Source organism: Aquila chrysaetos, chromosome 8 (assembly GCF_900496995.4).
Source record: "Aquila chrysaetos chrysaetos chromosome 8, bAquChr1.4, whole genome shotgun sequence".
NCBI classification, from domain to species: domain Eukaryota; kingdom Metazoa; phylum Chordata; class Aves; order Accipitriformes; family Accipitridae; genus Aquila; species Aquila chrysaetos.
The window spans coordinates 4,578,191-4,593,761 of NC_044011.1; the positions used below are offsets into that span (position 1 = coordinate 4,578,191).

Sequence of the window (15,571 nt, forward strand, 5' to 3'; positions counted from 1 at the left end):
GATACCTTCATGGAGAGCCTGTACCCCACCTCCATGCTATGGGCATGGGGACTTGGGGTAGAGAAGAGACAAAAAAGCCACCAGCTGCCCCAGGTGCCTCTGTGGCCAGTGGGATGCTGAGTCCATTGCAACATGAGGATGGTCCCATGGAAAGTGAGGTTGTCTTTTCCAAAAGATAAACATGCCCCAAAAGTCCTTGTGTGAGGAATTGAAGTAATTTTAATCAAACAAGGCTGAGAATACACACACTTCTCCAGCTACGGAAAGCAAAGTCATGTCAGTCGGAGCAGACCGCCAAGAGGAGAAGGAAAAAAAAAGTGATGTGAATACAGATGCTTCTGTTTGGGTTTCTTTCTTTGGTTTTTCAATTTCCAGCTTCTTTTCCACCAAAAATGAGCCCGCTTTAGAAAAATCCAAATTGAACACGTAGCACATCACCTTTTGGTAACATCACTTGTATGTATGATGAAAAAAGCTCCCTGGGGCATTTCCCCTTCTCTGTAGCCACCAGATCTTTATTAGCTCCTGCCAAAGCACCTGGCAGAGAAATCAAACTGACCCACGGTGGGGACACACAAGTCTGTTCCTTTTAGGACATCAGCAGAAAGCGTCTGTAAAGCTGGGAGCTGCCACTTTTCCCATTGCATAACTCTGGGGGTCTTTTTCTCACCCGTATATTGGATAAGAGGCAGTTTCTGGGACTGTTGGTGATGGACGAGCTTGTACAAGGACCAAAACTTGCCCCACGTGCCGGGTATGGTCCTTGTCACTCCATCATACTGGGAGCTGTTGCTGCTCCCAGCACGTTATGGGAGGCAATGGGGTATTTCTGGTTTTGGCTGCACAGTAGTCATGTAGGTAGGAAATCTCAGTGGGAGGGAAATGGGAGGAATTTGCTTCAAACTACTGAACTTCTCAAATATTTATAGAAAGAACCTGGAGGTTTTTGCCTATGCCTCCCTTTAAAGCAAAAAAAAGAAAGATTTTATTCCTTTCTGGTGGTGTATCCTGAGGAAATCACAGAGTAGTACAATTTCAAAGATGCTTAAACCTCCCCAGGGCAGGAAATACTTATGACTGTTCTTTGTAGCAGGGAAACTGAGGCACAGAAGTGTGAAGGGACTCATACCAGACCCTGTATGGCCCCAGTGCCAAAATCCCTGGGATGCAGAGAGCAGACTCAGCCCATAACCCCTCTGGCATCCCCCCTTGCCTGAGCAACCCCAAACCTCACATGGGACAGGGAAACCGTGGCTCCGAGGAGGTCAGGGCAAAATCCTCCACCTTGCATGGACCTCTCTGCTCAGCTGCTTTCGGTGACCACATAAAACAGGGCATTGGGGTCGGATCAGGGACTTGGCAGCTGCACGATCTGAGGTCCCCAGCATGGGGAAGGAGGCTGCCACTCCTCCAAGGCACTTAACCCCAGCGTGGGAATGATTTGGCCCCGTCCCCTGCATAACAGCAAGGAGCAGCTTTGGCACTGAGCCCCCCCGCATGGGTTAAAGTAGGGCAGGGAGGAGGAGAGCAAAGCCACAGCATGTCCCCACAGTAGCTGCCTTCGGGGAGCTCCCTTGCCTTTCCACCCCCCGAGCAGGGGCACAGAGTCAGCCTGAGGTCCAGGGGCTTTGTAAAGACCTGTAGACCCATCTGGGCTGGGCTGGACCACAGGATTAACTAAACCTCATGCCTCCCTTCAGACCAAGGCCCCTCCGTGTGGCTGTTCAGAGGACCTGGGACCCATCCCCGTTCCCTGCATGGTTCCCTCTCCTCTTCCACCCCATTGCTCTGCCTCACATCCTCAGTGTCGAGATGAGAAATGACCTGGTCAGACCAAGCAGCAGTTACAGAACGTCCCAGGGACCTAGCAAGGGGCAGGGGAAGGGCTCAAATAACCCCAGTGGTACAAAACCACAGCCGCATAAAGCAAGGTCTGCAATCAGCGCAGGGCTCTCCATCTATCCCCTGTCAACCCAGAGGGCTTTGGCTCCCCCAGAGAGTTTTGGTCGCCCCCCAGCAACATCCCAGCATGCAGTCACTGGAAGGCTGACCCAGCTTCCCAAGGGATTAGCCCCACAAGCTATCCCAGCAACATCCTGCTGTCCTGTCACCTCAAAGCAGTGACAAACTCGAGAGAGGCAGCGATGGGACATGGGACATCATGCCCAGGATGGAGGCAGGCAGGGAGACTGCTGCAACCTCTGTGGGCTCCTCCGGCTCCTTCTGCCACCCCAGCAGGTCACGCTGCTGCCAGGGAGATGACAAAGCAGCATCTCAGCTGTCCTATCCTACAGATCTGCCCCAGCAAGCGGGACAGGAGCTTCTGTAGGGTTTCCTATAGCTGCAGCGAGTTTGTGCGCCTTCTGCCAGACTGGTGGGTGCAGGCAAGACCTGGCTCCCGTGCTGTGCCATGTCAGGGGTCCCACGCAGAGGGGACGCTGGCTCCCCCATCCCGTACAGCAGCTCGCTCCCGGCTCAGACAGCCGTGGACTGCTTGATGCTGTGGAAGCTGACGCGGGTCGGGGAGGTGGGGATGGACATGGCCCGAGCCACACGGGCACGGATGGAGTGCTTGTCCTGCCATCGGTGCCATCGCTTCCGTACAGCTGATCGGACCTGGGGACGTGAGACAGAGGAGGGGACAATTAGTCACCATGCAGCTGTCTGAAGTTGTTCAGAGGCACCAGCCGTCCTCATCCTCAGTCTTTCAACCAAAAATTCTACTGAAACCCTGCTGAGCTCTCTGGGGCCGGGAGGGTCCCAGGAGCCCCTGTCACATCCCAGGGCACCCACCCTCGTTTGACACCGTGCCGGTGAAATGCAGCCCTTGCAGCTATGAAGAGAGATGAACCAAACTGACTGTGCCTCTGAGCGCAAAATGGAAACAAGAAGGAGAAATAAATCCGAGCAGGGGCTTTGCAGGACAGCCAGCATCCTACACACTGCACTGGATGCTGCTAGGGGCTGGGAGAGGTGCGAGCGACAGTCGAGGAGGTTTTATGACTGGTCTGGTTCATGCTAGTGGCATTTCTTCAACCTTAATTCCACCCTACAACAGCCCAAGTGCTTTGTGTGGCAGGTAAATAGCGAAGAAACGGCTTTTCGTTGACTGCAGCGTGGGATGGCCCTGGGAGATGGCCACTGGATGCAGATGGCTGAGACGGTGCGGTTGGGTGAACACCGAAATCCCCAGCCAGCCCAGCTGGGATCAAGAGATGAAGGACCATGAATTGCATGGTGTGATATGCTCCTGGGTCACCAGCTAGCCCTGGTCCAGTCCCTTTTCCTCCTGCATCAATTAGATATAATTTGGTAACAAAGCAAGCTTGTCTGGGGCAAACTCTCCCGAGCCAGCAAAGGTGCAAGAACATTTAGGAGGAGGCAGGGGAAAGAGCTGCTCAAATGATTGGCCCCAGGATCAGCCTCTACTCTCACCTCCTTTGCTTTCTGCTGTCTGTGTTTTGGGTCAGAGCCTGGGAGGTGCCCTCGTCCACAGGCTGGGTACCCAGGTGTGTATGGGGATCACCCTGGGGAAGGATTTCCCAGGGATGGGGGGACCCTTGGCTCTTCTGCTGCACCAAATCACACGGGTGCACCCCTAGAGCATCTGTTCTCGGGGTTGGATTTTCCTCCTCCATAGGAGGAGACCGACAGTAGCCATTCCCACCTGGACATAACCTGTGGCTGCAGATGTGCCTGGAACTGGAGGTAAAGCACCAACTCTGATCAGCAAATGCCTTCAGCTGGGGAATTGGGTGCCAGCACCCTCCAAGCCCTGCGCAGAGGCAGAGCCTCAGGCTGAGCTAGTGTCTCCTTGCAAGGAAGGGTGTAGACACCCCCTCCCGCCCCCTGAGCACCCCCCAGCACCCGGTGCTCACCTCGCTGTTCAGGAAGCAGTAGAAGACAGAGACGAAGAAGCCCTGGAAGGAGACAAGCAGCAGAGTCACCGCAGAGCTACGGCCAGCAGGCAGCCCCAGGCTCAGGAGCTTTGGAGCAACCCTGGGTTTGGGGTCGTCTAGTTTTGGGAGGGGGCAGAAGCGGGGCAAGGCATCAGCCAGGATGAGCTCCTCCGCATCCCTTGGTGGGAGGACTGGGATGGAAGCTAGTGCTGAGGACCATACCTGGAAGGACTCCAGAAAGGAGTTGAAGTATATGAAGACGATCCTGGAGATCTCATCCTCCCCTGGGTTGACAAAGAACAGCATGTAGGTGATTCCCAGCAAGGGCAGCAGCACCAGCGTGGCCTTGACTGCTTTCCTGGGGAGAAAACACGGACCTAAGCTGCTGCAGTGCAGCCCTCGGCATGACGACTCTCCCCATCCCACTCCCAGCACCAGCATGGCTAGGACCGGTCTGACTGGCTCTGGGCAAACCAGTGACCGGGGGAGGACGGAGCAGAGTTGAGCTGTTTTCCAGTGCGATTCCCAAGTGACTGGGCTGGTTTGAGCACTGGGCACCTTCTGTGGTTTCTCCATCCAGAAAAGAGCAGTGGATAGAGGAGGCCTGACCTTGAGCTGGTGTGAAATGATTGCTTGGCTGATCTAAGGCTCGATTAAAAAGGAATTAAGGAGGGTAAAATAATTCACACCCTTCAACATGGGTTTATGAAAAACCTAGCTAATTAATTTGATAACTTTTCTTGATGAAATTACAAGTGCGGTTTGCGAAAAGCAATAGTGCTGATACAAGAGACGCGAGAAGGTTCAGGGCTTGGCATCTCCTTTGTTTGGATTAGGGGACAAGAACAATGCCAAGCCAACAGTTTCTGCTTAAAAATCCTGTTAATGGACAGATTCCAACATTAGCTGAAAACAGGAAAAGTCATCCCTGGCAGGTCTGGGCTGGGCAGGGATGGGGACAGGGACTGTGCTGCATCATGGACCGGGAGGAGAGCCACAACCACTGACACAAACTGGCAGATGGCACGGAGGGGCTGGAAATAACCAAGGACATGAGCATCTTCAGGCTGGCAAATCATCGGACGGCACATGCACTGGTGTATCTTCCCCAGGGGAACAGCCATGGTAGTGGGAGATCCATCAGCTTTTTACCAAACGCCCTCGTCTAAGGTGAGCAGGAGCCCTCCAGGGCTGTCCCTTGCCTGGTTCAGGCAGGACTGCACAGTTTCTAATCTACCAAACTCTCCAACTTTTCCTGTCCCACAAAATGTTTCTGGGAAATGAAAATGTTGTTCTGCCCAAAGGTGAAAAACCTTCCCTGCCAAAATCAGGCACATACTGGAAAACCAAGTGTCTCTCAAAATCGCTGACTGAGGCCAACCAGCCTATTTCAATAACCTTTATCTTTGCTCACCCCGAGCTGAATCATTCATCCCAGCTCAATACTCCATAATGAGGAAAGCTGGCATTTCCCAATGATAACATCTGAATTTTTCCATTCTCAGCTGAAAAAGCCACTCTCCACCCCAAACCTGCTTCTCTTGACCCAGCACACAGTGAGATTCCCCAATTCCTGCCGGGAAAATGATCTAGAGAGAAGCACTGATGAAGACCGAGGTGTTTTCTCCTGTTCCAGGTACTTCAGAGAGCTGCTCTGACTGTGCACCTCCCAAGTTGTCTGCAAAATATGCCCCAGCAGGGAAGGGTTAAATCTTCCTGCCTTGTGCTGCCTTCTCCTTGCGGCTTCGCGAGGAGGTGTTTGGGGTGGCATCGATTCATTACTCCTTCCTCGGCCTTTGCTTTGCTGCCAAGCGGCGATCTAATTCTCACCTCTGTGCCAGGATTTGCAGCTCTGAGCCTGGCGAGCTGATCAGGTCCCACCGAAAAAGACTTTTGCAAAAAGACTCAGCTCCCAACAGCTCCCTTCAAAGGCAAACCCAGCCATCCATGTTCTCCATTGCAAAGCTCTCACTGGCCAGGATTTTTCAACAGCCCCAGATGCAACGGCCACGTGTCTCCAAAAAGCATTTGAGGTGCTCTTAGATGTCTCTCCATGCTCCCATCTCCTTGATACTTGGCTGATGAGGCTGTTCCTATCTCCCCTAATCATGCTAATGCAGTTTCTAGGTCTGCTTTCTGCAGGGTTGTTCACGCTCTTACCTGTACTGGATTGTCTCCGACGTGGTTGAAGCTCGGAGCTTCGTCATGAGGATTCGGACGATGTTGAACAGGAAGATGAAGTTGATCTGGAAGGAAGAGGGCACCTGGTTAGTGTCTGCTCCCCCAACATTTCCTCCCATTTCCTCAGCAGAGGCAATGGGCCATACCAGGGGAAGTGGGAAGGTTTCCTCTTGAACCTGATCTATTGCCTTCCAAGCACTGGAACAGGACATCTGCATTTATCATTTTTAAAGCACTTTAGCAATAAGATTTAGGAGTTTGTTCAAGGGAGTAGGGCACATCAGGAGATTGGTGAGGAAGGGCAAGCGTTAGAGAAAGGGCTAAAGGTGAAGACATTGGAGGGGGAGGAAGAATATAAGGCAGCCGGAGGGATTTTGGGAGAGTGGCTGCCATCACAGCAAGGAGCCACTTGGCCACGCTCCCAGCTGCCGAACCGCTCATGAGGGCACGGGAAGGCGGCACAGGGAGCTGAGCACAATTGACACAAATTAGAAGTGGCCTGACTACCTGACGGGCTGGGAAATGAGAAGCAGGCTCAATTATTCAGTGAGGCCAGTTGGTGCTGTTGATTAGTACTCCCTTGGGTTTTCGCAGCATTGGGCAAGGGGGGAGGAAAAACTGTGGGACCTTGTGCATGGCTTTCCCCCTCCTATCACAGGTTGAACCCCTGGCACTGCTGCCTGTGACTTGCCACCACTGCTCTTCTTTATCCCTTCCCAAAAGGCCAAAGCCCCAGCAAATTATGCTTCATATGACCCCTGGTTCAAGCATCGCTGCTCTGCCCAGGGCCAAGAGCAAAGTGATGTGGATCAGGGAATGGAGTTGAGGTCCCCAGGCTTCCGCGAATGCTTGGCAAAGCACCCAAATAGTGCCAGGGCAGAGATGGAGGGACTTGCTGATGCACGTGGGAATCTGTTGATGGGAGCATCCCTATCAGAGCGAGGTCTCCAGGCTTCCTTTCTAGCCCATCCCAAGCCAGCAGAATTCATGCACGCACTTTCTCATTGTGGGTTAGGTGCCCGAATTTGCTTGAGGTACAGTTTGGGTGAGGGGAGCCGGGCTTGCAGGGCGAGTGGCATTCCTGCTGTGGAGCAGCATAACCAGCTGCAGCAGAGCGAAGCTAAAGGAGGGGGCAAGACCCTGTTCAGGAGCAGCCTTCTCCCACGTGCAGTCAGGAAGGACCCTATATTTAGCAAGCAAGGTCACTTTGCTCTTACCAGAAGCACCAGGATCATGGGGCCTTGGTAAATGTAGTCGGTGTAAACTCCCGCTCGCTTCCCAAACCAACACCTGCAAGGCAAGGACAAGTGGTGTCGCGGACAAGCCTGCAGCGTGAGCGATCTGGATTTACTCCTGTCCTTGCACAGTGTCTGTAAGTCACTGTCCATAGGGTGAAAGCACTACAACTTAAACTGCTGTAGCCACTATAGAATAGCTTCCCCGGGGAACCTGCTATATGGAGGTGCATGGGAGCTTGTGGGGGTGTTTATGGATCCTGTATGGATGTGGGAACCGGTCATTGTAGGATGAGCAGGGACAGCCTTACACGCACACAGGTCCAGGTTGGCTCTGGCCCCAGCAAACCCCGTGGGAGCTCACACGGGTGTATCTGTGTCCTGGGAGCACCTCGTTGAGTTTTGTTAAATCAGTGCTGTGCCTGCGTGTGTAGCACAGGGTTGCTGAAGTCAGGGGGCAAAACGAGCACTGAAAAACAAGACAAGCTGCCATTCATCTAAATGGGCTCCTTTTAACTTCCCAGTCCGCGTGATGAACTCTCAAGTGCCTGCTAAGACCTCCATTAGCAAGTCTCTGTGAAAATGGCTCAGGTGGTGGTAGTTTATATCTCTGCTGGTAGATTAAATCCCAGCTCCATTTAGCAAACACATTGTAGGAGCTCTGGATTAATCTTGCCTTTTCCCCCTTAAAAATCTCATTTGCCCTTTGAAGAGAAAAATGCAGTGGCAGGCAGCTGCAGGCAGGGCTCATGCAGCAGAGAGCCTAAAGGTGGGATAAAAGAAAGAACAGAAGAATATTATCTTTTTTTCCTCCCACCCTTTCTATGTACCCTGCCTGGTGTCAGCCCTTCCAGGCAGGATCCATGCCTGCCACAGCCCCTGGCACAACTGATCTCTGGGGAACTGGGATAGAAAGGAGAATGGGGAACGAGAGCAATCAGGCTCACTTCTCGTTGTCGTAGTACAGCTTCCCGATGGCCCAGGCGACGATGATGGGAAAGGGGATACCTGCAGATGAACACAGATGAGTCTCAGGGGTGCAACATTGCCACAAAATCATGCTGTAACAGGGATTTTCTGACACAGGGCAAACCATCGGGTGAGATGATAAGGCCACGCAAATCCCATCCTCCTGCTTCTGGCAGCCTTTTTGCAGCTATTTGAGTGCAAGAAGAGCTGGAGCAGAGGATGGAGGTGGGAATCACCCATGACTAAAATCCTGGGTAGCCGGCGGGTGAAGGAGAAATCCTGGTACTTACACCAGCCAATGCAGATGAACATCCACTTGCGGAGCTTATCCGTGGAGTAGGTGAGCACGATGGCTGTGTGCAGGTAGCAGCCCTCGCCGAACATCCAGAAAAAGTTGGTGACGTGGAAGTAATTGTAGGCGGCAGTGACCAAGCGGCACCAGACCTGCCGAGGGGGTTAGGAGGGAGACACGGAGGGTGAGGAGCGGAGCTCTGCATTACAGTGGTGAAACTGATGCACAGAGCAACACGGACCCCAACAGAGCAATTGAACCCATGTTTCTCACAAGCTTGGGTTGTCCACCAACCACCAGGCAGCCCTATTTGGCTCAGGCCAGCTGCCTGGCAGAGCTGCACCTACCACGTTGCTCTCGTGCACCTCTGGGTTCATCGTGAGCTGCACCACGAACCACGTGGCATTGCGTAGGATGAAGGCTGCGATCAGGTTCCAGTGGATGATGTTCCTCAGGCACCGGATGCTCCTGGAGAGAGGGGGACAAGGGACCATCAGAGCGCGGTGGATGGCTGGGGGACAGGGCTGTTTGTCTTTGTTGGGACCCCAAGGGTGAGCTGCTGGGGCCATGCCCTGGGTGAGGTGGACAGGACCAAGGCCAGGAGGTGGAAGGCACCAAGGAGGACCTTCTGCCTCCATAACCATAACTTTAAAAAAGCAGCAGGCGGAAAATAACCCCGAGACAGTCATGATCCCTCCAAACTGGAGAGCGATGGCTGTGGGGGAGGACATGGCAAAACACAGGGGCTGGGTCCATCCCCAGCCCAAGGGCTGTGGGGTGACCTCCATGGGCTTGTGCCCGGGCAGGAGCACAGCGGTGGGTCAGGTCACTCACCGCAGGCGCATGAAGAGGACGAAGGCCACCAGGAGGGCCCCCAGCGAGACACAGTGCCCCAGGTAGTTGATGATGACGGCGATGTGGTAGTGCAGCTTGCTCTTCTTCTGGTGCGGGGAGATGGGGAAGGGGGTCAGCAGCAGTCCCACCTACCACCACAAACCCACCTCCTCCACCGTATCACTTCTGAGAGCTGCACTGCAAAATTTGGGGGCTTTTTTCAGAAAGTAACTGCAGCCCACCTGGTGCGGGACAGTGGAGATGGGGCTAACATGGACAGGAGAGGCACCAGCCTGGCCCTGCAAAAGGCATTTCATATCCTACCCATGCCAGGGCAGCTCGTGGTTGCTGCCACTACATCACCCCTGGGACATCCCCAACCCTTCCATTGGGGAAATCCTGCTGTAATTCAGCTGAGCTCACTGACATCTGGTGTCTCAGTTCATTCCCTGCTGCCCTGGGGGCACCTGAGAGGCTGGGATGAATTTGGGCGGAGGGAGCAGGGGATCTCAGGAAGGTGTGAGTGATAATTAAATTAATTGATCTCTCCTGCTGTTAGGCCCTCATCCAACCTGTGAATTAGCAATTAACTGAGTGAGAAAACCATTCCTGGCAAGAGATATCAGCATCTTAAATACCAGAGGTGATTATCAACTGCAAATGAACAGCCAGTATCTCTTCTCGCTGCTCTGAGGGGTGGCTTGACCTACTCAGGGGCTTTTAATTCTTGGTCCCCATTTTTTTATCCCTTTTAGCTTCCTAAACACCTCCTTTATTTCTTTTCCAGCAGGGAAGGACGGGGTTTGCACTGAGTGCTTGTGTCAGGAGAGAGCGGGAGGAGGGTGATGGGGCTAGAGGGCATGCTGACCTGCACCCAGCGGTCCTGGGGCCAGGAGACCTCACATTGCAAATTCTCTTGAATTTTTAACAGGAAAGGAAACAGGCGTAGCTTTGTTTTTGCCAGGGAATGAAAATGCAGATCAAGAAGGGGTTCATATATGCTGCATGCAGCCTTACATCTGGGATGCTGCTGCACACCCAGCCCACAGCTCCCTTGGGCCTTTCCTGACCTGGATGCTGTTGCCCTTCAAAACTCCATTGTCTGGTCCCTCACCATCCTGCTAAGATCCCGGCTAAGGGGCTACCAAGGTCCTACCTCTTCACTGAGGATCTCCTGGCACTGGGAATAGTTGACCCGTGCTGCCCAGCTCCCGTTAGCGAGGCATTCCCTGTAGCCATTATCTGAAAGAGAGGGTGCCTGTCAAAGGGTTAACGGTGCGTGGGGATGGGGACAAAGTTGTGACCTGATGATTGTCACTAATGCAGGGGTCATTGGCATCAAGCCGGTGGCATCTTTTGCTTTGAAGCCAGCTCAGACGCTGCCTTGGTTGCAGTTGCAGAACCAAAATCCTTGGAACGTTTCAGACCCGCTCAAGGGCTTTGGGTCTGCACCAGCTCTGCCCCTCGGTTCTGGGGGACCCTGACACCTCCCACCACTGAGATGCAATGGGAGCAGCACGAGTTCGACTCTCCTTTTCCCCTCCTCTGTGCCATTTGCTCGAACGATCACGTGCCATCCTGCCGCAACGGCAGTGTGAAGTTTTCGCTTCTCTCCCTGCATTAGTTTTCTTTGCCTCCCAGCAAGGATGGCGAGCGGCAAGGCTAATTGGGTAGGAACGGCCACGACAGCCCCGGAGCAGTCTCCGATTAGTGTCAGCACCAGGGTGATGCCAGCACTGGGGCGATGTGGGCTTCTGCTATTAGCAGGAGAGACCGTGAGCCTCATCAGAGCAATGGGATGGGACAAGGATGGGGATGGCTCTTAGGCAGGCACAAGTATGGATTAATGCAAAGAGACTCCTGCAACGGCATGAGAGGCACCACAAAGCGGGAGCCGTATGCATGCGATCTTCCACTGTGGCAAAAAGGTGTGGGATGGAAAAATTGATGTCTTCTGTGGGAAGCAAGGTGTTTCTTTCATGGAAAGCAGAGCTTGGGTGGTCAGAAGCTCAACCGTGTGCTAGGAATGGCTTCGGGCACTTTTCAAGTGCTGTTGCTTTGTCCCCCGCTCCCAGCACGTCATCAGCAGTGACAACGCAGTCACCCGTGCTGGGAGGCGATGAGCCGCAACATCCCCCCGTCCTTGCTCAGCTGGGTGTTGCAGACCTCTGTGCCACGTCCAGCAGCAGGGCAGGCTCACTCCTCTTCCCCTGTCCCCAAGATGGGCACATCAGCCCTCTCCCGCTTCGCAGGGGCATGTCCAGGAGGACCTGCTTATAAAGCTGCTGCTGTGAAACCACCCTCCCTGAAATTTGGGTTATGAGGGCTTTTTTTCTTTTTTTGGTTGATGGATCCCACAGACCCCGCAACGAGCCCTCTTCCCAGAGTTATATTGTCCCTCGTGCCCCCACAGCCCCTGATGCACGTGGCTCTCTGAGCTCCCCCATCCCTCCTCCACCACGTCTCCACCAGTGCTGCTCATCTTACTCGTGGTGTTGTACCGCACGCCATAAAAATATTCGGGGCAGGGGCGAGCTACCAGCTGTCCCACCGCACTCCGGGGCCAACACGTGCCGATCAGGTCTACCGAGGCGTTGCACTGGGGACCTGCGAGAAAAAAGGGTAGAGGGTTAGTGGAGGTCTGTGGGCCACTGTGGGCCACCTCCAGGTTGTTGAAGGGTAATGATTCGCCTGGAGAGCTGGGGCTGCGGTCCTGGCTGAGCTGATGGGTCACTGCAAGCTCAGCCCCCAGAAAAGCCTCATGGCAGACAGCAAACAGGGTCTGTGCCAAGAGTCCCCAAGGGCTGGTTGATCCATCCTGGCCATGACTACTGCCCTGGTCCTGTCTAAGCACCTGCGTTAAGCCCAGTTCTGGCACTAAACCTGGTTTTCTGACCTGGCTTCCCATTCACCTTGGGGTTCCCTGGCTCTGGTCTTCCAGCCCTGCTCCTTTCTTCAAGCATGACTTTGGCATCCAGCCCCGCCACAGCAAGCAATAAGCCAGATTTTGTCTTTCCCAGTGGTGCTGGTGGGATGCTCCTCAGAGCCCCTCCAACCCTCTCACACCTCCTGGCTGCAAGATCTGCTTCCTAGCTGTTCCCGTTGGTCTCTTCCAGCCTTTCCCGGGAAGAAAACTCCAAGTCTGCTGCTGCTATTTCAGATTTCAAGCAGGACTTGTGTGCTTTTCCCAGCTACACAAGTGTGCTAACGTAAGCATTAGGTAGGCCAGATTGCAGGCTTTTTTATGTATAATTTGTGTATATTTAGAACAACATGTACTGTAGCTAAATATGTCCTAGCTACATCTCAAAGTGAGGTAGGAAGCACAACGGCTGTAATATCCATATAATACAATCCTTGACAGGCAGCAGATGGATGGGCAGCAGTCCGTGGAAGGGGCAGAGTTCGGTGCAAACCGCTCCTGGGTACCAGAAATGTTTGTGCTGCCGGCACAGAGGCAGACATTGCCATTTCCTAAGGCAAAACACCCCAATTCACAGTTCTCTGGGTGCGAGAACACAGCGTTTCCTCTCCACCCGGACTCGATGGTTGTATTTTGAATGCCTTTCCTGAAACTTCCTATGGATAGAGCTGGCTAAAGAGTGGCCAAACAACAAAAGCAAAATACCGTGTTATGAATATGATGAAGGTTTTCATGGGGGAATATTTGTTTTCATTGATTCTCTGAAAAATTTTCTCATTAGTTTCTTGGGATGTTGTCAGAGCAAATTTTCAGTGCAAAGAAAAGGAGGGTTTTCTTCAAACATCTTCGCAAGGGAAAACAACTTCCAAGCATGTGAGCTGGGGAAGCATCAGAGCGTGGTGAGCATTACCTGCTGCCTTCCATAGCTTGTAGTGAGAAATTAATTTCAACGATGACCTTTGCTTTTAGCTTTGCTAATGTGTATGGTTGCTGCGGCAACCTTCACCTTAAGTTAACTGTTTTAAGCCTGTATTTATTAGGAAACAAGGTGCATTTAATCACATGTAGTGTGTGTGTCTCTGCTTATCTGCATCCATTAGCATTTTTTGAGCTCCTTAGTTGTTTTGACCCAAATTTGACAGAGATACAGAGGGTCACAGAAAATGAAGTCCCTGTTTAAAATTTTATGATATTATTCATTCAGGTGGAGAAAAGACAACTGGTAATTGCTTCAACTAAGGACAAAGTTAAATTGCAAGTGCTCTCCCTATTTGCCACTTGGGAATCCACCCAGGTGAGAAGCTGCTTGAATATCTGGAATAGGAAAAGCTTCACTTGGAATAATCCAGCACATAAAAATGGGGCTTGCACAGCGCTAATGCCCAGAGCAGCTCACGCAGTCATTGAAAACGCTCCCTGTGACCAGTGGGGCTGAGCACAAATTCCAATTTCTCCCCATTCCCTCATGTCTCAGTCCCCCTCCTGCGTCCCAGGGGCTGTGCTGGGGCACAGGTGCAGGCTGCTCAGGGAGGACAAGCAGGAAGACTCAGTAATTAAAAATCAGCAAAGCCAGAGGGCAGCAGTAGCAATGGCACTCTCCATCAGTAAAACAAAACCACAGCAATGCCATTCATAACCAGAACCAAGATAGATTTATGGAAATGATGTGGTCAGACAAAGGTGGCATCATTCTGTTATACGTCTGCTCAAGTCTGGATTTAATATCTCCGCATTTCTTCAAGGCACTTGATTTAATGCTGCTTGGCACTCCCATTAAAGTGCAATGGACACCCACCAGATGACAAACTGAGTGGATGGGTCTTGGAGCCCCACCACGGCAGGGATGCGGGGTGAAGGTGGAGCAGCATCACCAGGAGCTCAGCCCCCTCCTTGTCCCATGGGTCAGGGTTGTGGGGTGGGGTGACATTTGGGCTTGGGGGCTGTCGTCAGATGAGCAGAGGTCAGGCTCAGCCAGGGTGTAGGAGGCTCCTGGGACTTCACCCTGTGCACAGCAGGCTTTGTCCCAGCACCGCTGTAGGCAGCATTTTGAGGTCTGTCCCACCAGTTTTTAATCCAGTGGGAGGCTGTAATATTTTTCCCGGGCTCACACTGAGAAAGCCTTGATGAAGAAAAGCTGCAGAAAGCAGATGCTGCTCTTTCTGCTCTCTCTGGCATACAGGGAAGAAAAAAAATGTCCTGCTGGGGAAGGGTTAAGTAAAACAGCAAAGGCAAAGAGTGCCGTGAGGGCTGCGATGTCCCGTTTGCCCAGCACGACCGTCTGCTCCAGCTGCTCCCCGGTGGCATGCGGGTCCCAGTATCTGGAGCACTGTTGAGCATGGAAATTATATGTATCAGTGCTAAATGCTTTCATATCTGCTTTGCGGCCCATCCATATTTGCAGGGGAATTATTCCCCCAGGTTCTGCAGACATCTGCTCCAGCTTTCTCAGCACCGTTGGCTGCACAGACAGTTTTGGTCTTTGCAGATTTACAGCAAGAAAGGTCAATGAATTTCCTACCTGCACCCAGTCCCCCTGATTTGGCTCCCTCCCATGCAGAAACACGGCATTTGGGATAGGAAGGAGCTGGTCCTGCTTTGAGATGGGGAATGTGGCATCGGGGAAGTCACTCAAATCCCTTCTCACCCTATTTCCTTTGGGTTGTGCTGCTTTGAAGCAATATAAAGCATTTCCTTTCTTCTGAAGAAAAAAAGTGCCTGTCCAGGGACTTACGCTGAGACAACTATATCAGAATAACTGTCTCAGGATAACTATAGCAATATCCCTCCTGTTTATATAAAACATCCCTCTCCAGCCTGCTTCCACCACTCGCAGAGGCCCCTGAGATGGCTCCAAGCTAAAGGCGTGCAGCCGTGTGAAGCCTGGTAGTGTAAAGCTCTCTGGTCCCAGCTAATCTACCAAAAGATTTTGAGCAAATTTAAAGAGGATGGAGTGTGTTTATCCTGGGCCAGCACCACCAGACGTGTGGCCACGGTGCTCTTGAGCTGATGCCAGGAGTTCTGAAGTGTTATTGTACCATCAAACCATTGCTAGGATGGTATGAAGAGGACTGAAGCAAAGGTTGTGCTGATATAACCGTGCTGGTAAACATGTCCTCACCTCACACGGGGCAAAGCTACGCACCAGTGCAGCATCTTGGCTTGCTGCTGTGCCCCCAGCAACACTCCGGCTGCTCAAAGGGTGAAGCCTCTCTCCCCTCGTGCAATGCAAAGGGGCCAG

The 15,571-nt window shown here is 52.7% G+C and overlaps 1 protein-coding gene across 1 annotated transcript in view; it reads right to left on the reverse strand.

The window, feature by feature from the left end:
- Positions 1 to 201: 201 nt before the first annotated feature.
- CRHR1 (corticotropin releasing hormone receptor 1) overlaps positions 202 to 15,571 on the reverse strand; it is a 29,727-nt gene continuing 14,357 nt past the window's right edge. Inside the window, exons 3-13 of the mRNA XM_030023507.2 lie at positions 11,898 to 12,017; positions 10,567 to 10,652; positions 9,411 to 9,517; positions 8,924 to 9,044; positions 8,575 to 8,728; positions 8,263 to 8,323; positions 7,298 to 7,370; positions 6,060 to 6,145; positions 4,122 to 4,257; positions 3,879 to 3,920; positions 202 to 2,616 (exon numbers count right to left, since the gene is read on the reverse strand). Of these exons, the coding sequence (XP_029879367.1) occupies positions 2,476 to 2,616; positions 3,879 to 3,920; positions 4,122 to 4,257; positions 6,060 to 6,145; positions 7,298 to 7,370; positions 8,263 to 8,323; positions 8,575 to 8,728; positions 8,924 to 9,044; positions 9,411 to 9,517; positions 10,567 to 10,652; positions 11,898 to 12,017 (1,127 nt within the window). The 3' untranslated portion in view covers positions 202 to 2,475. The remainder of the gene's footprint in view (positions 2,617 to 3,878; positions 3,921 to 4,121; positions 4,258 to 6,059; positions 6,146 to 7,297; positions 7,371 to 8,262; positions 8,324 to 8,574; positions 8,729 to 8,923; positions 9,045 to 9,410; positions 9,518 to 10,566; positions 10,653 to 11,897; positions 12,018 to 15,571) is intronic.